The sequence below is a fragment of the Polypterus senegalus genome, chromosome 1 (genome assembly GCF_016835505.1).
Source record: "Polypterus senegalus isolate Bchr_013 chromosome 1, ASM1683550v1, whole genome shotgun sequence".
Lineage (NCBI taxonomy): Eukaryota > Metazoa > Chordata > Cladistia > Polypteriformes > Polypteridae > Polypterus > Polypterus senegalus.
Window position 1 is genome coordinate 327,597,536 of NC_053154.1, and position 24,208 is coordinate 327,621,743.

At 38.9% G+C, this 24,208-nt stretch overlaps 1 protein-coding gene across 1 annotated transcript in view; it reads left to right on the forward strand.

Annotated features, from left to right (window-relative positions):
- Nucleotides 1–24,208, forward strand: part of tspan15 (tetraspanin 15) — a 297,343-nt gene that overhangs the window by 75,180 nt on the left and 197,955 nt on the right. Inside the window, exons 2-3 of the mRNA XM_039737676.1 lie at nt 1,836–2,021; nt 13,310–13,384. Of these exons, the coding sequence (XP_039593610.1) occupies nt 1,836–2,021; nt 13,310–13,384 (261 nt within the window). The remainder of the gene's footprint in view (nt 1–1,835; nt 2,022–13,309; nt 13,385–24,208) is intronic.

Below are 24,208 nucleotides of genomic sequence, written 5' to 3' on the forward strand. Positions count from 1 at the left end.
GATTTTGTTCAGTTTAATGATGTTGGAGCGCCTTGAAAAAGGAGAACTCCAGAAGATTACATGCACATTTAAACATGGATTTTTAAGAAACCAGATTTCTGCCTTAACCAGGTTACTCCATTTAACCTTGTTATGTGTGATTGAAATGGCCCCCAAATCCACTCTCCTGAAGGGGTAATAGGTATTCTGTTGCACACCTGGAAGGATTAAGCAGTTGTAAGAGTGAAATCTCCAAAAACAGGGCATAGCACTGACATGGTCTTTTGATAGGGATGAAAACCGTAACAGTAGAACTTTCACATCCTACACCCCCATAAACGAGGGATCTTAGACCAACTCCCCACTAAGGAAGCAAAGCCCCACCATTTTATCCTTATAAGACCGACTAAGGCTATATGGATGGCAAATGCATTCAAGCGGAAACTTGGGGGAACCCACTATAGCATCTACCTCGTCATGGTGGATATTTGGTATCAAGTAACTAAAAGATGCATTTACTAAAAGTAAAAACAAGCCAGACAAAAAAGAGCAAGGGAGAAGCCCTCGGAGCTTAGAGGCCAGGAGGCTACTTCCTAGTCCTTAACCTTACTCAAAGCCTACAGGGCCCTTGGGGGACCTGGATGATGAGGGTCAGTGACTCCTTGGCCAGGAACAAACCCCAGTAGGATTCCTGAATGGTAAGGGCCATATTACTTCATAGCCAGGACCAAACCACATTGGGGAGCCTGGATGATGAGGGCTAGTGACTCTGTAGCCAGACCTATACTACATCTCAAAGCCCACAAGGCCAAAGAGGAGGCTGGAGAACCAACAAACTGATAACTCCATGGACTTTATCCTCTATCTGTACTCAGATATCGCCCACATTAGAATGGAACAAGGGCAAGGGAGAAGCCCTTGGGGCTAGGAGGCAAGGAGGTTACTTCCAAATGTTCACCCTTACTCAAAGCTTACATAGCCAGGGGAACTAGAGTACGAGGGTCAGTGAATCCATGGCCAGGACCACACCCCAGAAGCAAGCCTGGGTGACAAGGGCCATACAACTTCTTGGCCAGGGCTAAACTCATTGGGGATCCTAGATAATGAGGGCTGGAGACTCCACGGCTGTGTCCATACTGCAGCTCAAAGCTCACAAGGCCAAAGGGGAGGCTAGACAGCCAACAAGTCGATTTAATTCTAAAGGCCCTTTCTACTATCTGTAACTGGATATGGCCCACACAATAATACCAAACAACACCTGCTGAGATAAGGGGCAATGACACTAAGTTTGGATGAGCAGTGCAATCTCCTGTGCTTTCTAGTGTGACTTTGGGATTTTTGAGTTTATCTTAAAGAAAAAATGTAACCTTTTTTGAATGTGCATGTAATCACACTCGTAGGGTCATGTTTGGTGAATTAACTGTGGTGTAAATTTAAAAACTTCCAGACCACAGTTTGGACCCTTAACCTTCAAGTTTCTGATTTTATCATACTGAACTTCTTGACGGATGCTTCAGAATAGAAGTAGTTCTCCACTCCTGATGGGCAGACATCAAGCTAAGTGTACTCTATGAGCAAATGTCAAGTTTCAGTAAAGCATGAGATGATACTTGCATTGGATTTCACTCACCTAATTAAATTGAAGTATTACCGGAGGTAATAGACTCAGAAATAGGTCTTTTCAGCTCATTTGTAGGAGTTGGAGGTGGACTACTCTTTGTTTCTTTTCCTGTCCCTATTAAGTTGTTTGAGAGTTAGTGCAACAGTGAACACTTAAACGAAAAGGTCTTTCTGTGTCATTATAAAGAATGCATTGTTACTTCTTCTCATGATTGCTCCTGTTCTTCTATTTGCAGCTAATTGGAGGCTTCATTATGGCCATTGGAATCTATGCTGAGGTTGAGCGACAGAAATACAAGACGCTTGATGGTGTGTTTTTGGCACCTGCCATCATTTTGATCCTGCTGGGCATTGTGATGTTCATTGTCTCTTTTATTGGCGTGCTTGCATCTTTGCGGGATAACCTAACTTTACTTCAAGTAGTAAGTACTCTATTTATTATGTAATCCCTATACATGCTTTTAGTGTTAGAGTACAACATGGGTTGATCTTTTATGGATATGTAAGGTGTAATTGCTCTTTGTGTTTTTCTTGAGTCTGTCAAATTATGATGATAATGAGTGGGTGCTGTGAATGAAAGAGTAAGCCGATGGGGGACCCCTCCCTGGTCAATAAAGCACAGGTGATATGGATCGTTTCCATCCCTTAAAGTCTGTAGCATATGCTGAAAGAGGTGCCATTTCCCCAATTAAAGGAGCATGCACTCTGGACACTGCAGGTCATCAAAGTGCAATAATGTTGAATATCTGCTCTGGACAACATGGGGCAACAATGAGCATCAGATCCATCTAGGCTGCAAATGGGCTTTGATCAGCGCAAACTTTAGTGAAAGCTGTAGTACTATACTATTTATGAGCACATCTGTCTATTTGTGTCTCATTAAATCACATGTATACACAGTACAGTCCAACTTTTATATGTGGTCATGTTACTATGGTATTCAGATGCACAAAATACCACGTAATGTGTTTTTATCAACTAGTATTTATTTTAAAAAAGGAAGCGCAACATCCATATTGGTTTTCTGAATCTTTTACTGGAACATTAATTAATACTTAACATAATTCTTTAAAACTCGCTTTATAACCCCTACACAGATCTAATACTAACCAGCTATAAATTTGGCATATCATTTAAGACCTCTGCTTTGTGCAGGGCAAAAGTAATTTTTCCAACAATGTTCACAGATCGAGTATTTCATTTTTTATTGACTTTATCACAATTCCAGTGGGTCACAAGTTTACATGCACTTTACTAATATTCTGTAGCTTTGCCTTTAAATGGTTTAACTTGAACAAAATGTTTTGTGTCGTCTTTCACAAGCTTCTCACAGCATGTTACTGGAATTTTGACCCATTCCTCCAGACAGAACTGGTGTAACTGGGGCAAGTTTGTAGGCCTACTTGGTCGCACACAAATTTTCAGCTCTGCCCACAAATTCTCAATCAGATTGAGGTTGGGGCTTTGTGATGGCCACTCCAATACCTTGGCCTTTGTTGTCCTTAGCCATTTTGCCACCACTTTGGAGATATACTTGGGGTCATTGTCCATTTGGAAGACCCATTTGTGACTGAGCTTCAGTTTCCTTGCTGAGATCTTAAGGTGTTGCTGCAGTATATCTACGTAATTTTCCTTTTTCATAATGCTGTCTCTTTGGCTTGTGAGCCTCCCCCTTTTTCCTCCAAACATAATGATGGTCATTCATTATGCCCCAACGGTTCGCCCTTGCATTCATCAGGCCAGAGGACATTTCTCCAGAAGGTAAAATCTTTGTCCCCATGCGACAATGCAAACTACAGTCTGGATTCTTTATGGTGGCTTTGGAACAGTGGCTTTTCCTTGCTGAGCAGCCTTTCGGCTTATTTTATAAATGAGGCCCCCGGAAGGAACATATTCTTGGTGGATTTTTTGCAGAATAATTTTATTTTTATTAAATTTCAAGTATGAAGGTGCTATAAGTTCTCCCAGATTAGAAAAAGAGAGCATTCAAATCTGGTGACAGAGGCTCTGAAGGACATACAGCATGTGCTAAACAAAAAGCTGAGTGAATGAAAGAAATCTTACAAAGCTAAAATAGAAAACGGACTTTCTCAGAATAGTATGAAGGACGTCTAGAATGGACTGAGCATAATTACTGGAACCAAACAATCCAGGGTTCAGGTGTTAGAAAGGGATCTGAACAAACCCCTGAAACAATTTTTAATAGGTTTTCCCTCCCATTGCCCCCACCTTCCAATGATCAGTCTCCCCACACCATCCCTACTACAACAACTCCTACCATGTCAGCTGGAATGGCAGTGACAAGTCCACCTCTGATTATTAGTGTGTGCTGTCCATAACTGAAGATCAAGTGAGGAAGCTAAACACAGGAAAAGCTGCCTGTGTGCACCATCTAGTCAGTCCTCAAATTCTTAAGGCCTGTGCTGACCAACTTTGTGGTGGCCTCTGTCACTTGTTCAGTCTGTTACTAAGGCTTCAGAAAATGCAGCTGCTACGGAAAACATCCTGCATTGTTTCTGTTCTGAAGGAAAAAAAGACCCCTCTTCACCTAATGACTATAGACTAGTGCCACTTACATGTCACATCATGAAGACCTTTCAGAGGCTGGTCCTGGTCTATATGAGTCCTACTGTGGTAGACCACCTGGACTCGCTGCAGTTTGCCTATCAGACGAAGATTGGAATGGTGGATGCGATTTATCTATCTGCTCCAAAAGGGTTACCTCACCTGGACAAAGCTGGTAGCGCTGTAAGGATTATGTTTTTTGATTTCTCTAGAGCCTTCAATACCATCCAGCCATCCCTGTTAAGGAGTAAACTCTGAGACATGCAGGTGGATGAGTCTGTTATGTCCTGATAGTGGACTATATGTTGGGCAGACCACAGTTTGTGAGACTTGAGGACTTTATGTCTGATATGAAGTTGAGCAACTATGGAACACCACAAGGAACGGGCCTGTCTGCTTTTCTCTTCACTCTATACACCTCAGACTATAAATATAACAGCAGGTCATGTCACTTGCAGAAATTCCAAGATGATTCTGTAATTATGGCATGCAATGATATGGGGAATGAGACAGAGGAGTCAGGAGGAGAACTTTGTTTATGGGTGCAAAGAGAGTTATCTGCATCTTAATATCAGCAAAACCAAGGAACTGGTTATTGAATTTCAACACACCAAAGAGCCTATGCGCCTGGTCACTATTCAGGGAGTGGCTATAGAGGTGGTCCACTCCTACAAGTACTTGCAGGTCCACATTAATGACAGGTTGGATTGGTGTCAGAACACAGAGGACCTAGAGAAGAAAAGGCAGAGGAGGCACTTTTTCCTTGGGGTACTGCATTCATTTAATATGGGAAGTTACATCTTTATATCTTCTATTACTCTGTGATGGCCAATGTGATTTTATTTTTTTTGTTACCCCCCCCACATTGAGTGGGGTGCTGGACTGGTAACCTCACTTAAAGGGAGATGAATCAACCAGCTAAATTAAATGGCAGGCTCAGTTATGTTAAAACAAATTCGAGCGCCATTATGAAAAATGCTACAGATGCTCTCTGTGACACACTAACACTGAGGACTTTGAGCCAACAAATTATTCAGCAGAAGTGTGTCAAGAAACACAACGTGGGGTGGGGGTCCTTTGTACTGACAGCAATATGTCTTCATAATGCCTGACTGTGACAACCAAGTCGGAACATTTTTTTTGTTTTTAATTTTCTAACTTTATAGTCCTTCCTGTATGTTTGTGCATTTTTATTTATTTTACTTATCTACCTATTTATTTATTTAAAGAGACTCTGCAAAAAGTCACATTTTCCCCTTGAGACAAATAAAATATTATCTGTTTATCTAGTTATGAGAATCAGTATGTAATTTTTTGGGAGTGTTCCCTTTAAACATATGCTGCATTGTGCTAAAATATAACAGAGCAAAATATAATTGCATTGCATTGCATTGCATGTTCCCAGTGCCTGTGGCTAATACTTTAGTATGTTACCATTGATCCATGTATTTTTTGCAAATATTTGTGGAACAATTTTACTTTTATAAGTTGTTTACAAAGTCAAAGCCTGGTGTGCCTGACCACTTTTAGTCAAGCATGAGGATCTACTTAAGATTATCAAAAGCTGAGAAAATCCACCTTAATAAAGGATATGGGTCTGTCTTTGTGTCTGTCTGGTTGCTTTGTCTTTGTCAGTCTATAAAATGGTGCATCACAAACATTTGTAGTAATAAAATGCATTGCATTTGTCATTCCAACAGATGGCACATCACTCATAAAAGCGGTTTTAATGTTTGTGTCATCTGTTGGAATGACAAATGTAATGCATAAGTTTCTGTTATAGATGCATAAAAGCAGTGTTAATGTTTATTTGTAACAGTGACATCCATTACATTTGTCATTCCAACAGATGGCACATCTCAATCATTAACACTGCTTTTAACTGTTACATGCCAAATGTCGCATAACAGAGACATATGCATTACAATAGTGCATTTTAAACGTTAACACTGAGGTCTATGGTGATTACTTAGATTTCCATCCGCCTTAGACAGGTAGCACAGTTAATGCAATAAAATATAAATATTTTAACACCAGTGGTTTCACACGAGTATTGTTAATTCTGTAACTATACTTTATATGAAGCACGCATATTGATTGTGAGTTTTTCTTCAAAGACTAAAATAACTGGCAATCAAGTCATTATGTGTTCACGTGATGAAATCCCATTATTCCTTTGCACATGAAGAGAACCTTTTACTTTAGTAAATTTTGCTGTCTACCGGACATGTCCGGGGTTCAGGGGCCTGGCTTGCAATACCATGATCAGCTCCTTGAAAATGTAGGCTGGAGTATTTAGGTCAGGTGTTGTTAGACTGTGCTTCTTGAGGCACTCCAGTGGCCTTTAGTTAGAATATTTCTGCCTTCTAATTGAAATCTTCACTTTGAAGCAAGAAGCTGTGTTTATAACTCGGTTGGTGGGTTTAAAAATAGCCCACATGTCCCCTTCAGTGTTTGTATTTTTGAATTTGTGAGGGGTTGCTCCGATAGTAGTGTTTAAATAAAAGTGCTGACTCCATACAAACCCATCATAGACAAACACCAAGTAATTGGGAAGAAATGTGGGGGTGGGCACATCCCAAACTCTGTTCATGATTAATCACAAATGTGTAGGTCGGTGCCTCTCAAGAGACCCTGTTCATGATTGGTCAAGCTTGTGTGGGCTGGTGCATCTCAAGGGACCCATTTTTCATGATTGTTTAAAAAAATGAGTTTGTGCATTTAATATTGACGAGCTCTGTTTTAATAAGACTTGTACACATTCCGGAATAAGAAAAGTGAAGCTCCTCATTTCTGCTTAAATTTTATTGCATGAGTTTAAACTCCTCTTCCTGAAGTCATAGTGCACAAACACCTGTAATGCTTCTCGCTTGCAGACTTAGTGTTTAGCTTTCTCCAGATTTCCTTAACTCTTCTGCCATTCATTCTGGCCTTTAAGGTTGTTTCAATTGTAATTGAACTTAAAGCCAAATATTGTTCTACAGTTTTAAAGTGTTTTAACTGATGCTGACGGAAATGTCTTTATATAGAAATTCTGTCTGTCTCTCTCTTTTTTCCATTTTTTTTTTTTGCAGATAGTCCAGATTTTGAATTTTCTCTACTTAATAAAGGTGGACACATGTATTTTTTGTTTTTCACCCCCCTGATCCTCAGCCATTTACACTTTTATCCTTTATTCACATTTACAAAGGCAATTTTAACATGGTTTTTATGTCTAAGGTAATGTCCAAACTACTGTTTCCGTTTAAAAAAAAAAACAACTTTAAACCGAAACAATTCCTGTCTGCATTAGCATTTTTATATTGTTTAAGAAAGCATCTCATTCACACTACAAGTCTGAAAACACACAAGACATAGATATCTACCTACATGCACATCAGTAAAATAAAATCCTTGAAGGGATGGTAATGCTGCTAGCCATGGTATTTATCTCAAAACCGTAGTGACGAGTAAATAACTTTTCCTTTTGTGCATGTATGCAGCATACAAAAAAGAACCACCCGCAATTGTCTCTGAACTAACTTGAAACTGACAAAAGTTATTGGCACTCATCATTGTTCATTCAGTATTAAACAAAAATCAGACTTCAGAGTTTTGATTCAACATAATATTTCAAATAATAACACACATGAAAATGGACTGGGAAGAAATAAAGTGACCCTTAACCTCATACTTCGTTGCACAACCTTTAGAGACAATCCCTGCAAATGATTCCTGGAGCTCTGGCGTGACTTGTCAAAAAGCTCCAGTTGCGTCTCATCTGTCCAAAGGACATTCTCCCAGAGGCATTCTGACTGTCAATATGCAGATTTTGGGTTTTTTTTTTTTTCTTCCGAACTTTCTGGAGTTTTCTTTTGTTGTTTTTTTTCTGTCCTCCATGCCATTGGACCTTACTTTATTCTTTGTTACTTAGTATTGCCTAATTTTATTTATTTATTTATATAGATGGATAGAGAGAGAGAGAGATTTCTTCATCTTGTAAAGCAGTTTGAGCTACATCATATGAAAACATGCTATATAAATAAATGTTGTTTTTGTATGCTCCCAGAAAAGTGATGAAATGAAAAGCAAATGTCCCCTGTGTAATTACAACCCTTTAATATGTCAGAAGTAAGCAAATCAAGTGTGAAAAGTGTTTAAACATTACGTATTCTACAAAGATACTCTAAAATGGCCTGGACACATTTGTTGGTACCCCTAGAAAAGATCGTAAACAACTGGATTAGAGTAATTTTTTCAAACTAGCTGTTTTCTTTAATTAGTATCACACGTCTCCAATCATGCAGTCATACATTGAGGTGATTTAAATTGAGAAAAGTCGTCACTCTGTTTGGTATCATCATGTATCCCACACTAAACATGGACTAAAGAAAACAAAATGGAGAGTTGTCGTTGGAGATCACTTTTTGCACCTATTGCAAAAGTCCATGCCAGTCTGTCTGTCTGTCTGCACGAAACAACTCGCCTACCAAGGACACGTTTTGAAGAGATGTGGCACATGTATACACTTTTTCTTTAACTTCAATTTTTGTTCAGATACTTCGAACAGATTGCGCTGTACGAAGTTTTAAAATTTCATAGGCCACCATTGTAAAATATTGGCAAATTTGTAAGCTCTTCCATCATAAAATAGACTTCAACTAGTACTTAGTTTACCGTTTCAATTTTACCTTGAGAGCAGTTTCTTGATCTTCTTTAGTTTGCACATTTTCCTCTTTTACTCGTCTGAAATGTGCTCAGATACCAAATGCAGGTGAGAGTCATAGCAGTGCCCTTCTCCTGCTGCCACTACTCTGAAAATTAAATAGAATGAAAAGGCAATTATATATGCATATATAAGACTGAATTGATTGGACAACATTATCTGCAGATTATTATTATAAACCATGGATATTTTCAACCTGTAGCAAAATGGTGTTTGAACTAATTAATAACACTGGAAAGGTGCAACTGCCCTAAATAATTATAAAAAAAAAAAAACAGATGGGTTTAAAGATGGATATCAGTGCATCTGGTAGTGGTAGGCTGTAGTGGCTTAAGCCCATGATTTGTGGTGCCCAGCCCATAATCTTTGAGTCTCAGATATACATGAACAATCAGGGCAGGTGACCAACCTTCCTGCCATTCGTGTAACATTCGTATTTCCGTTATGCAATAAATCAGTTCTTATTTATATACTATTAATGAATTACTGCATTTTAAGTAGTATTAATAGCTAGCTGGAGAATTTCTTTTAGTTCCTATTCTCCTTTCATAGGATAATAAAGGGACTGGTTTCTATTTTTATATTAATAGATATCTTTCAATTGGTAATGAATGGATTCTACTCTAGTTGGTATATTTTCAGAAATGTTATGTTTAAGAAAATTTGAATGAGAGTTATTCACAGACCCTCCAGCACTTTTCTCATCACTTGAACAGTTGTCTGCTGTGTATGAAATCTATAGAGCTGCTACAAGGCTCTTTGTGGTCTGTTTTTAACTCCTTTTGTAAAGTGCTGTTGAAAATCACAAATTTAATGTCATCTACTAACACATGGAATTGCATTCTATTGTCACTATTACTTTTGAATAGGATGCACTTTTACAAAACTATTAAATAAACAAATATGTAACCCAATGTAAACAAATAACTCTTGGATGAAGTAACAAAAAAATGTGAAAGCTCCAACTATATCATTAGTTGCTGAATGCAACTGAATGTGATTCCATGCGTACATTGTCTAACTTGTTTAAGAGAGAGCAGCTACAAACCCAACCTTAACAAATTTAGACTTGTATCATCTCTGCTATCCGAAAAGCATGCCAAAGAGTTTTAACGCCATGTTCTTCCCAACTCTAAGCTCTGGAGTGAAAGGAAAGGAAGTAATAGGAGGGACTGTACCGGGAAAGAATAAACACTAGAGTGTCGTATGTTAGATGTGCAGAATGCGGTGAAATTTTGTACTTGCCTTTCAAAACAACATACAATTCACCTCTGTTAGTAGTAATGATTAAGCATCAGTTCTACCTGAAATAAAATGTAATATTTTGGTTTGGTCTCCTGGGTAAGCAGTTTGAGTTGAAAAGATGCACAATGCCTGAACAAACCTACTGTATTAGGAAAACCTGTCCCATCACAGGGCGAACCCTGGACATTCTGGAAGCTGTTGTGGAAAAGAGGATGATGGCAACAATAGTGTGCCATCATGAAAAATTCCCTCCATCTCCTCCAGGAGGCGCTGTCTTGAGCACTTTAAGCTACAGGCTCATTCTACCACAGTGTTGCTAAGAAGTGGCTCTGGGAGTCTTTCCTGCCCAGTGCTATCAGACAGTTCAATGTTTCCACCTGATGTACTCATTAAGTTTATTTCTATTTATTTATCGATTGATTGGATGCATTATTTGTTCTATGAGTCTTTATCCTTGTTTTTATAAATCTGCTGCTGTATGCTTTTGAAGTTTTCCTTGGGACTAATAGTTTATCTAATCTAATCGAAACTTAAGTGTAAATGGTGATTTTACTTTCCTCTTGAGCATGGTCAGTCTAAGTGTTTTTGGGTTAATAAGTTAGTGCTGCATTTTGCGAGTTATTTTTTTCTTTTGTAGTTTATTATAAATTCTGTCACGAGTGAATGTACCCATCTATTTGTTTCTGGCCATTGCCATTTTCCAGTGAACATGGTGAATTTGCATAATTTCTGCAGCTATCCAAAGAAATGTGCATTACTATAAAGCTGTCCTGCATGATAATATGAAACAATTTAATACAGAACTTCCAGGAGGGTTTTTTTTTTTTTAATTTTTAAAAGGTTTTTATCATTTGGACGTCACATTCCTAGCAAATTAGGTTCTTAGCTGTTTGCTGAAAAAAGCTCCCCGCATCCTGCCAGTTATTTTCTCACAGAAAAATAAAATGTGCAAAGCATAACACATCAGTTCAGTGGTGCCAGCTGGCTCAGGGTGCCATATAATCTGCAGGCGATGTCCACAATGAAACTGACAAGCTGTGCTGGGCTCAAAACCCTTTAACTTGTCAGGATTCATTCTTGTATTCCATTCACGTGAAGCGCATACTATTTTAGTTTGGAGTGTTAATTATTTGGAATAATGCCCAGAATTTGCCTCATTAAACCCCTAAGGCGTGCTGTGCTGATTTTGCTCTCGGAAAGTCTGTAAGCGGTCTTCCTGCTCACCCATGAGCCTCTGAACTTTGATTAACAATCAAGTCCATTCACCAATTTACCTTTCATGAAAGTCTAAAAGTTGCTTTATGTGGTTATGTTTTAAATATGGTGGTTTTTATACTACCAGTCAAAGGTTTTATAACACTTCTGTTTTTATGGAAATTCACACAGTTTTTAATGTTTTAATGTTTCATCAAATCAACACATATAACAAATAAACAATGGCAAATAAAAAAAAAAAAAGTCAAGGAATCATTAAGTGTACAGATTTTTTTTTCTGATTTTTGATTCATCAAAGTAGCCACCTAATGCTGATATAACAACCAAACTGTGGTAACCCTTCTGATTCAGAAAGTCACCAACTCTGCCAGCAGCAAATGAACTCCAGACCATCTTTTCCTTTCACTAACTCGACAGTGTACAAACACCCTGTGTCATGAGCCAAAGATTTCAAATTTGGATTAATCGGTCCATAAGACTTTCTTCCAGTAGTTCACAGCTGGTGTTTCAAGGCCCTATTTTGTCCTTTAAGGAATGGCTTCCTTACTGCCACTCACCCTGTCAAACGTGCAGCACAAAGTTTCCTCTTCACAGAAACTGACACTTGTTTTTTCCCCCAACTGTTAGGCTGTGCTTGAAGCTGTTGTGCTGTGAGGTGCCTGTAATCAAGCATGCTGGTGACCCTCAGAAACGTGTCTTCTGATGAGGTTGTGACTTTGGGTCTGCCAGATCTCTTCCTGTCAAAGTTACTTCTGGTTTCCAGGTGCCTTTGGATTTTGTAGGACACCACTGTACACACTGACACTTTGCAAAAAAAATATCAATTTCTCTAAATGAAAGACCTACACTTCTAAGAGTTATCTGTTAATTGCCATTTTCTTGCCATTATCACTGGTATTTATAACTTTCTACAGTGTAATATTGTCCAAGTTGTACTTGAGATGGTGGTGTAACACATTCTGTTCCCTCTCTGCTTTAAGACAGACAGAGGGTTTTAAAGTAATCAACAGCAGTTGGGACACCTGTAAAAAGTGTTTTCTTCAATTTGCAAGGCTCATTTTACTTTAATCGCTGCAGAACATCTGTTGGTTGGTTTTTCTTTCTTTTTTTTTTTTTTTGGGAAATTTTATCTTTTATCCCAAGGCTTGTTGGTGAGCCTTATTATATTCCCATCCAAGCCTGGTGTCTGCCTTCTGGGATTGGTTCCATAAATTCTGTGCTGTAAACTTCAGTGGCTACAATTGGAGAGACTGTACTTCACCAGTCACACCTTTATGGAAGAGTGACAAAGAGTTTGAAAAAATAAAAAAAAGATGCATGTGATATCTTGGGTAGAGTTTGTCAGAAGACACACGCCTGGAAACATACTTGAAAACAACAGTGTGAATGTCCTAGAATAGCCAGGCTGGAGTCCAGATCTTGATCTGATTTGAAAATCTGTGGACGAAGTTGGCAAAGGCTGTTCACTCACGATCAACATACAGCCTGACAGAGCTGGAGCAGTTTAGCAGAGTAGAATGGGGAAAATAGCAGAGTCCAGATGTGCAAGAGAGACATGAGGGAAAAGGCACATGGCAAACTGGTTGTTGTCAAGGACAGAAAGAAGTCTGACTGAGGACAGAAAGTAATAAAGGGTTTAAGCAAGTTGGGCCAAAGGTGAAAACACTTGGGTGAACAGGTATAATGAAGAAGTGCAAATGTATAAAGTCAAGAAGAGATGGTGGATGTAATGAGAGGAATGGATGTCATTCCTAGTGATGTCATTGGTAGCATTTTAACTCCATTTACACCGGTCCGCATCATGGCTTGAAAATGCTGATGCAGGCAGTGCTTTCCTCCACAGCTTATTTCAGCAGCACTCTCTATTCTTTCAGACCCAGATAAAGAAACTCTCTTGTTTACTAAAACCAGTAAATCTGACTACCAAGTGGAATCCATTAAAAGACTCTGCTTAACCATTTCTCTTTTTTTTCTGTGCAGTTCCTCTACACCCTCACAGTATGCCTGATTATTGAACTTTTGGGTGGAGTTATCGCTCTTCTCTTCAAAAATAAGGTAAGGCTTGATTCGTCTCGAAGGATAATTGTGTTTTAAAAAGTATCTTTTTAAAGTTTATGAAATGCAGCTCATTTGTCTGTCTAATTTTTTTTTATTTGCTCCTGCTTGGGCTCAGGTAATAGTGGACTGGTATGTTTGTTGAGAGCCAGCTGCACCGGTGGACAGCTCTGTGCTGCTTTAGTGTTTACCATGTGAAGTCGTGCGCACAGCAGATGAAATCTTTTAACCGCCTGCACAGTGACAGTATTGGCCTTCACTGCCAGCACGTGGCATAGATACGGAGCCAGAATGCTTGGCAGATGTTTGCACAGTAGCTAGAGTAAATGCACCTTAACGTGGCCTGCTTGGGCCTTTTTCTTCCTTTTTTCTCTTCTGCATTACCATAATAGTCGCATATGTTTAGCAATATCCCCAGTTGAAGTCCGTCTTGCCTTTCAGTTTTTCTAATACTAATTTTTTTTTTGTGCAGTGAGGGGGATCTGCCATTTATCAGATGATATGCTTGTCAGATGGTTTTCAAGCTGTGAAATATTTTTATTTCCTGCACTTAGCTAAGCAGGGAGGTGGGCAGTGAGCTTTGTAAAATGGTGTCATCTCCCAAAGTTAAATGTGTTAAAACATTAGAAGAGCGATACCGTCAACATGGCATGTTTATAGACAAAGTAGTTTTCATATGTATGTATGTACAGTATATATTTATTATACTGTTACTACACAGTCATTCATTTCGGACATTCATTGCCTTTCAACTAATTACATTTGAAGAAAATCTGGATAAACTGAGATGTACTAAAACTTTTGACCAGTAGTTTGTATGTATATTACTACACACGCACACATCGGAATGATTTAAAAGGATCATCAGAGTTATAGAAGATGTGAAGGATGTCACTTTTCACGTTAAAAGAATAGAGTCTCCTAAGGAAGAAGAGTCTGCCGTGCCTTTTCTTCTGTGTTCTGAGACCAGTCTAACCTGTCGGTAATGTGGACCTGCAGATCCTTGTAGGAGTGGACCACCTCTACATACTCACTGAATAGTGACGGGGCATAGAGACTGTTTGGTGTGGTGAATGTCAATAACCAGTTTTACTGATGTTAAGATGCAGACAATTCTTTTTGCACCAATAGTTAATAATTCTTTACATTTATATGGTGCCTTACTCAGTACTCAAAGCGCTTTACATAGTGAGTGGGAGACCACTTCAACCACCATCAATGTGAGGCACCCACCTGGATAATGTTATTATAATTCGCAGAGTACCGATGTAGAACAGCTGCCTTTATAAAAGAAATGACTGTCCATCCACACTGAATACCTCACAGCCACGTATACCCACCCAGAGCCTGAGCTTACTGTTTTTAATAATAATAATTCTTTACATTTATATAGCACTTTTCTCCGTACTCAAAGAGCTTCAGTGAGTGGGTATCCACTTCAACCACCACCAATGTGTAGCATCCACCTGGATGACGTGAGGGCAGCCATTTTTCTGACAGTACGCTCGCCACAACAACAACATTTATTTATATAGCACATTTTCATACAAAAAAGTAGCTCAAAGTGTTTTATATAATGAAGAAAAATAAAAGACAAAATAAGAAATTAAAATAAGACAACATTAGTTAACATAGAAAACGAGTAAGGTCCAGGGAGGACAGAAAAAACAAAAAAAAAACTCCAGATGGCTGGAGAAAAAAACTAAAATCTGCAGGGGTTCCAGGCCACGAGACCTCCCAGTCCCCTCTGGGAATTCTACCTAACATAAATAAAATAGTCCTCTTTGTATTTAGGGTTCTCATGAATGTTCTTGATGACGATGATGGTCATGCAGACTTCTGGCTTTTAATCCATCACTGTTGGAACATCACGGTGCTTTGAGCGCCACCACCAAAAAGACACCGGAAAAAGAAACCGAAGAGAGAGTAGGGGTTAGTACAGATTTTAGAGCCACCATGAATAGTTATTATAATGAATTGAACATATAGAGTATCAGGATTAAATTACAGTGAGGTCATGAGAAGGCCATGTTAAAGTAATGTGTTTTCAGCAGTTTTTTGAAGTGCTCCACTGTATTAGCCTGGCGAATTCCTATAGGCAGGCTATTCCAGATTTTAGGCGCATAACAGCAGAAGGCCTCACCACTTCTTTTAAGTTTTGCTCTTGGAATTCTAAGGAGACACTCATTTGAGGATCTGAGGTAATGATTTGGAATATAAGATGTCAGACATTCCGATATATAAGATGGGGCGAGATTATTTAAGGCTTTATAAGCCATAAACAGAATTTTAAAGTCAATCCTGAATGACACAGGTAACCAGTGTGTAGTGACATCAAAATTGGAGAAATGTGCTCGGATTTCCTTTTCCTGGTTAGGATTCTAGCAGCTGCATTCTGCACTCGTTGCAAATGATTTATGTCTTTTTTTGGGTATTCCTGAGAGGATTGTGTTACAGTAATCTAGTCGACTGAAAACAAACGTGTGAACTAATTTCTCAGCATCTTTCAGTGATATAAGAGGTGTAACTTTTGCTGTGTTTCTAAAGTGAAAAAATGCTGTTTAATATGCGATTTTAAAATTCAGATTACAATCAACAATTACCCCTAAGCTTTTTACCTCCATCTTGACTTTTAATCCTAATGTATCCAGTTTATTTCTAATAACCTTGTTGTATCCGTTATTGCCAATCACTAAGATTTCAGTTTTCTCTTTATTTAGCTTGAGAAAGTTACTATTCATCCATTCAGAAATACAAGTAAGACATTGTGTTAGTGAATCAAGAGAATCAGGGTCATCAGGTGCTATTGTGACACACAGCTGTGTGTCATCAGCATAGCTGTGGTAACTCACGTTATGCCCCGAGATAATCTGACCTAACAACTCATATTGGCTGTTAGGTGGTAATAGTCAGTCAGTTAGAGACTGATTGATTAGGAGGTCAGAATGAGTAGGTCGTGGTGGGCAATTTACCCTGGAAATTCGGATACACCCTACTCTTTACAAAGGGCGCTTGTGGATCTTTTATGAGCAACGGGAGTCAGGACTTTAGTTTTATGTCTCATCTAAAGGACTGCACCATTTTTACATCATTGTGTCCCCATCCATGCACTAGGGCATTGAGATCCACATTCAGACCACAGGGTAAGCGCTCTCTGCTGGCCTCACCAACACTTCTTTCAGCAGCAACCCAAGCTTTTCCTAGATGGTCTCCCATCCAAGTACTGGCTGGACCTAAACCTGTTTAGCTTCAGGTGAATGAATTTTTCTGAAATCGATGCTATAATGGAAGCCTGCATGACAAAAACAGGAGGGATGAATGAGTAAGACAAAGAAAGACGGTCCTGGGGACAGGTGGAGATGCAAACTGTTGGGTGAAAACCAGATGGCAGCAGCAAGTGCACAGGAGAAAGGCAAGTGACTGACCAGCGCAGTTGAAGCAAAGTGAATGGCGCCAGACCCGTGCGGGACCCCATTGATGAGAGTAGGAGTGGGGGCATGGAACAAACCCCCAGGCATCCTGGAAGAGCCACCATGGCATATGAGAGATGGAGGTGTAGCTGTGTGTGTGTCCCAGTCGATGCAGTTGGGGCAGAAGTCGAGAGAGGTGGACATAGCTGTTGGTGTCTCTGCCAGTTGTAAGACCCTCTGGGGTGAGCTGGGATGATGTAGAATGAAGTACATGGTGAGCTGAATTTGTTGCTGATAGGGTTTTAGCTGGGTTTACACGACTGTTTATCTGGATTTTAGAGTTATTGTTTTTATCCTACAGGTTATGTTGGATTATTTATTGATGCACAGCACTTTTTGTTGTAAATATAAGCACTGAAGCACTTGCACCACCCTCTTGCTGACTCTGTGTCTTCATTCGCTTGGCTCACCTCCATTTTCGACTGTCGACGGTTCCGAGTTCAAGCTGCCTAGGACCGTGGAGCTAACCTGGACCCGTATATATGTATGTATATATATATATATATATATATATATATATATATATATATATAGAATGAGTGCGTCTCTATCTTTCTTATGCCCACATGTGCTGTGCTGAACGTGATACATATTTTACTGCAAGTGACACCTTCCAAATCTCTAATCTTAGAAAGCAAATGAAACCATCAGACTACTCCTACACTTTCATTTGTCATTGCCCAGGCCTGTTACTGATGCAAGTTGACCATACATGTCAGTGCATCTTATTTGAAGTTGTGCGTGGTTTACCTTTCACTTTTGTGGCTTTGTTCACACATACACAAACTCAAAAAAACGAGAAATTGCTGTTCTGACATTTGTAGAATTTTTAACTTTAACCCCACACAGTTAAGTTCTCGGGGTAACCTTAATGTGCGAAGGGGTTACAGTTAACAGATTCAAAATGAACTATTTATGTTTAATGTGATTGTAATTAATCATAGAGAGATGGCAATCATTTCTCCTTATTTTTAATACCATTTTTTAATCATAGCCTTTTTTTTTTATAATCCTTTCAGCAAGTCAAAGTGAGTTGTAGACATTTGCACATGCGTTTGTTGCTGCCAGCTGTGTAATGCGAGACCCCCAGCTACTTGGTCATACTCTCTGTGACTTGCTATGACAACAATTAAGCTGGCTTGAATTTTATCACAGGGAGTCACAAATTGTAGGGTTGTATTCCTGTATCTACGAGAGTCAACAGGCAATCAGTTGTCACACACGTGAATGGGAAACAACTCCAAGGTTTAACTAAGGGTAGTTATACTCCTAGCCAGGGGTTGGTGGTGTCCGTTAACCCCGCTCCTTGTTTTGCTGTTGCAGAAAGAATGAGTGACGAGCGCAATCCTTTGACATCCTGCTGTTGGAGCATGGCATGAGATAATACACTTATTGCTACATTTGCTTTTATCTGTTGGTTTGGCAGCTTCAGCAGTAAGAATATAAATCATCTTAACATTATACAAATTAGCAGTAAAATTATTGCTTCACAGCAGACCTCTATCACTGAAATATATTACAAACCGGTTAGAAAGAAAGCCAACTCAATTCTGCCAGACAGTAGCAATACTCTTTGATTTAAATTCCAGCTGCTGCCTTCAGGCTGCACATTTAGGCTTCCAAAGGTAAAGAGCAACATTTCAAGCAGAATTTGGTTTATTAATCACAAGGAAAATGGAGCTTCCTGAGGCCTAGTTATCTCTAGATACAGAATTAGCCTTTGAAGGTCTTGCAGGAGCTTGCTTATATACCAGTTGGTGTTCTGAATCAGAAATATGTCCAGAAACATCAGTTCTTGTAGCAATACAAATGAAACATTGTTTCTTAGAATGCAGGACCAGACAGGGGTGTCCTTTGTCACTAATTTTATTTGCCTTGGCTATCAATCTCCCCTCTCCTCATTTACTTGCATGTATTTTATAGAAAAAAAAAGAGAGGGAAAGAAATGTGGTTAATGGTAATGGAAATCCGTGTTCATAACGTCTCTGTATGGTGATCACACGATGCTTTATATAACCAAACCTTGTTTGTGTCTTTCCGTGGGTACTGAATGTGTTTGAAGATCTCTATAAAAATTTGGGGTTCAAGAATAATTTGAATGGGATTGTAGGTCCTTGAATACCCTTGCATGTCACCTTAAACCTGATTCGTTTTCACAGTAGGCCACATACCTAAGAATGATAACTACATGGCAACTTTAAGTCTTCTGCAGACTTTGCTTTTAGCAACCTGTGGGAGTGTTAAGATAGTAATAAGTAGTTGTGTTCACCTCTCAATCACTGGCAGAAATGACCATTTTAAAAGTTTTCAGTGCATTCATAAATGAATACATCCTGAACAAATTTACAATTTCACAAGTTTTATGTTAGGATGTAAAGAGGCCAAAGATTTTAAAAAAATTCTAATATTTAAGGGAATGAGGGCATGGCACTGCCTACTACTGAACTGTGAAAAAAAATAAATATACAGTGCCCCCCATAATGTTTGGGACAAAGACACAATTTTCCTTGATTTGACGCTGTGCTACACAGACTTTGATTTAAGAGGATTTGCATGCATTTCGGTCACAGCATGTAGAAATGACAAAACTTTTTCTATATGGTCCCCCTATTTCAGGGCGCCATAATATTTGGGACAGTTTTGGTCACAGGTGTTTGTGATTCCTCAGGTATGTTTCATTGCTTCATAAGTTACCTTGGCTTTCTTCTATTCTCTGGAGTCTGTAATTGCTGTTGCTCAACATGAGGACGAGCTGTGCCAATGAATGTCAAAGAAGCCATCATGATGCAGAAAAAGAAGACTAAAACCATTAGAGACCTTGGTAAAACCTTAGGTTGACAAAAATCAACTGTCTGGAATTGTCATTAAGAAGTAAGAACACTGGTGAGCTAAGTAATCACAAAATGACTAGTAGGCCAAGGAGGACCTTCACTGCTGAATGACTATGGTGAAGAAAAGCCCCAAACGCCCATCTGACAGATCAGAAACAGTCTTCAGGAGGCGGGTGTGTGTGTGTGTGTGTGTGTGTGTGTGTGTGTGTGAGTGAGAGAGAGAGAGAGAGAGTGAGACAACTATCAGCAGAAGACTTCATGAACACAAACAGAGACCACACTGCAACATGAACCACCATTTAACCACAGAAACAGCATGGCTAGATTACAGTTTCTGAAAAATGACTTAAAATAGCCTGCAGAGCTCTGGAAAATGGTCTTGAGGGTAGACAAGAGAAAGATGCACCTGCATTAGTGTGATGGCAAGAGCAAAGTGTGGAGATGAAAAGGAACTGCCCAAGATCCAAAGCAGACCATCTTATCTGTTAAACATTGTGGTGTGGGTGTTGTAGCTTGGGCGTGTATGGCTGACACAGGTCTTTGTACACTTCTCTTCATTAATGGGGTATCTGCTGACAGAAGCTGCACAATGAATTCTGAGGTTTATAGAAACATCTGATCCGCTCAAGTTCCAGTAAATGCCTTCAAACTCATCTACAAGCATATTGCTTTGGCAACCGAGGAGTTTTTCCAAAGCTAAAATATGGAAAATTCATGAATGGCCAATCCGGTCACACAATGTAAATCCATTTGAACAGGTCTTCCATATGCCGAAGGGAAAATATAAGGAGTGAAGCCTCCGCAACACACAGGAGCCAAAGATGACTGCATTAGATGCTTGGCAGAGCATCACCAGAGAAGACCTTCAGTGCCTGGTGATTCACAGACTTCAAGCAGTCCTTGCATGTGCGGGATATGCAACAAAGAACTAAATATGACCACTGCTTTAATAGACCTGACTTTGCAGTGTCCCAAACATTGTGGTGTCCTGAAATGAAGGGGGCCATGTGGGAGAAGTGATATCATTTGTACGTGGTATATGCAAATCCCCTTAAATGAAAGCCTGTCATGTGCAGTTTAATCCCATCTGAATTTTTTGATTTTTGTTTTTTTTTATTAATTTTATTACAATCAATACATAGCAATCAAATTTTACAAAAAAAAAAAGAATTATGCTAAGAACAGATCGATCCCCACCCTTGAGAGAGAGAGCAAGCCAAACGGTGTAAAATTTAAGGCTTTTAAAAATACCTAAATCAACAAATTCTCTGTGCTTTATAAAATCATTTCAAAATATTACTGATTAGATCCTGCCATGTTTTGAAAAAGTCTGCACAGATCCTCTAACTGAGTATTTGATTTTTCCAATTTTAAATAATATAACACATCAGTTTCCCACTGACTTAAAGAGGAGAGTTTGGGTTCTTCCAGTTTATCAGAATAAGTCTGCGTGCCAACAGTGTAGTGAATGCAATCACAATTTGTTTGTCTTTCTCCACTTTAAGACCCTCTGGAAGAACCCCAAACACAGCTGTTAATGGGTTAGGAGGGATTGTGAGTCCAAGACTGTCTGAGAGGTAATTAAAAATTTTTGTCCAGAATAATGTTAATTTGGAGCAGGCCCAGAACATGTGACCTAGTGAGGCTGGGCTTTTGCAGCGTTCACAGGTTGGATCATGTCCTGGAAACATTTTGGAGAGTTTTAGTCGAGACAGATGTGCTCGATATATAATTTTGAGTTGTATAATTGTATGCTTTGCATATGGAGCTTGAGTGAATTCTCTGCATTGCTACTTTCCACTCCTTTTCTGATATATTAATTGAGAGGTCATTTTCCCAGTGTCCTCTTGGATCTTTGAAAGGAAGGGATTGTAAAAGGATTTTATATATTGTAGAGATGGAGTCTAACTCCTTGAAATTGAGCAATAATTTTCCAGCGTGGATGAGGGTGCAAGATGAGGAAAATCTGGAAGGTTCTGTTTAACAAAGTTCCTGATTTGAAGATAGTGAAAGAAATTTGTAGCTGGAATGTTAAATTTGGAATGTAATTGTTCATAGGATGCAAAGACGTTGTCTATATAAAGATCTCTAAGCAAGTTAATTCCAAATTTTTCCAGATATTAAAACTGCATATGTTTGTGAGGGTTGAAAGAGGTGGTTCTTTTGCAGGGTGCCACAGAAAGAAGCTTCTCCGTCTTAAAATGCTTTCTACATTGGTTCCAGATTCTAAGTGAGTGGAGCACAATTGGGTTATTAGTGTATTGCCGATAACGTGTGTTTATTGGAGCACAAAGCAAGGAATACAAAGAAGTACTGCAGGATTTTACTTCTATTGCGGTCCATGCCTGTGTATGTTCTTCTATTTGTGTCCAGGTTCTTATCGACTGTATATTTGCCCCAGTAATAAAACTGGAAGTTAGGTAGAGCCATGCCGCCTTCTGCCTTTTGTAGGTCGCTCTTTTGATGCGTGGATGTTTAGAATTCCAAATAAATGAGGTTATTGTTGAATCTAATTGCTTAAAGAACGATTTATTAATGTATATTGGTATGTTTTGAAATAAAAAAAGGAGCTTAGGAAGAATATTCATCTTAACAGTGTTAATTCTTCCAGCTAGTGTGAGATGAAGGGTTGACCATCTATGCAAGTCTTGTTTAATTTTTTCCATGCAGACGACGAAATTTTGTTGATAAAGAGCTTTATGTTTACTTGTGATGTTTACCCCGAGGTATTTAAACTGTTCTGCAATGATAAAAGGAAGGGTGTCTAATCTAATATTATATGCTTGCGAATTCACCGGAAAGAGTACACTTTTATTCAGATTAATTCTGAGACCAGAGAGCTTTTGAAATTCTGTGAGTGCTGCTAAGACTGCAGGCACAGAATTTTCTGGGTCCGATATATACAGTACCATGTCATCTGCATATAATGAGATTTTCTGTTCCAGTCCTTCTCTGCTAATCCCCTTTATCTGATCAGTATTTCGACAATGTATTGCCAGTGGTTCAATGGCAATTGCAAACAGCAGTGGTGACAAAGGGCATCCTTGTCTTGTGCCACGCTCTAGTTTAAAGTAGTCTGAGCAAATGTTATTGATGCAAACTGAAGCTTCTGGGTTAGTATACAGTAATTTAATCCATGCACAAATGTTGGGCCAAACCCAAACTTCTCCAAAATAGTAAAAAGGTATTTCCATTCAATCATGTCGAATGCTTTTTCTGCATCCAATGATAATAATATTTCTGGGGTGTTTGATTTAGTTGGTGAGTATATTACATTAAACAGGCGTCAAGATTTGAAGATAAGTGTCGGCCCCTAATAAATCCAGTTTGGTCTTGTGATATTACTGAGGGAGCACTTTCTCCATCCTTCTAGCTATGATTTTAGAGAGTATTTTAACGTCGTTATTCAGAAGTGAAATTGGTCTGTATGATGCACATTGTAATAAGTCCTTATTTTGTTTTGGAAAGACAGTGATTAGTGCTTGGCGAAAGGTTTGTGGAAGAGATTGGTTATCTCTGGCTTCTGTAAATGTTGCTAATAGGAGGGAGCTAGCTGAGCGGAGAATTTCTTGTAAAACTCTGCAGGGTAGCCGTCAGGGCCTGCTGCTTTTCCACCTTGGAGTGACTTTATAGCATCCAGTAATTCTGATAATGACAGAGGTTTATCGAGCTCCTCCACACTAATAGCGTCAATTTGTGGTATCTGTAATTTATCCAGAAATGCATTAGATTGTATATTGTCTTCTTTAAACTCAGTAGTATATAGGGATTTATAGTAGTCTCTAAAAGTGTACATTATATTTTTGTGTTCGATGATTTTATCTCCGTTCGTGTTAGTAATTACCGAGATTGCGTATGCATACATCTTGCTTGTGAATTTGTTGCGCTAAAAGCTTATTAGCTTTCTCCATGTTCATAATAATGATGTCTGGATTTGTAAATTAGTTGTTCGGTTTCTTTAGTTGTCAAGAGGTTTAATTCTGAATGTAGAGCCTGCCTCCTCTTATGTAGAGTCTCGCTTGGTAGTCTGGCATGTTCTTCATCTATTTTAGTAATTTCGCTTTTATCTCTGCTACTTTCTTCGCTTCGGATTTATTTCTGTGGGAAAGATATGAGATAATCTGTCCTCTTAAGAAGGCCTTAAGAGTTTCCCAGAGTATTCCTGCAGAGATCTCAGGGGATGTATTTGTCTCTAGAAAGAATTCAATTTGTTTGGATATAAATTCAGTACAATTCTCGTCAGCTAATAGAAGCGGATTGAGACGCCATCTGCGGGGTGAGTGTATGGGGCTTAGTAATTTCAGCTCCAAGATCATCGGAGCATGGTCTGAAATAACAATAGCATCGTATTTACAAGATTTAATCTTAGGCAAGAAGTTATTATCTATAAAGAAGTAATCAATCCTTGAGTAGCAATGATGTACTGGTGAGTAGAAAGAATATGTTCTTGAATTTGGGTTTAAAAACCTCCAGGGATCTGATAAGTTGTGATCAGTTATAAACTTTGTAATTATCTTTGCGGT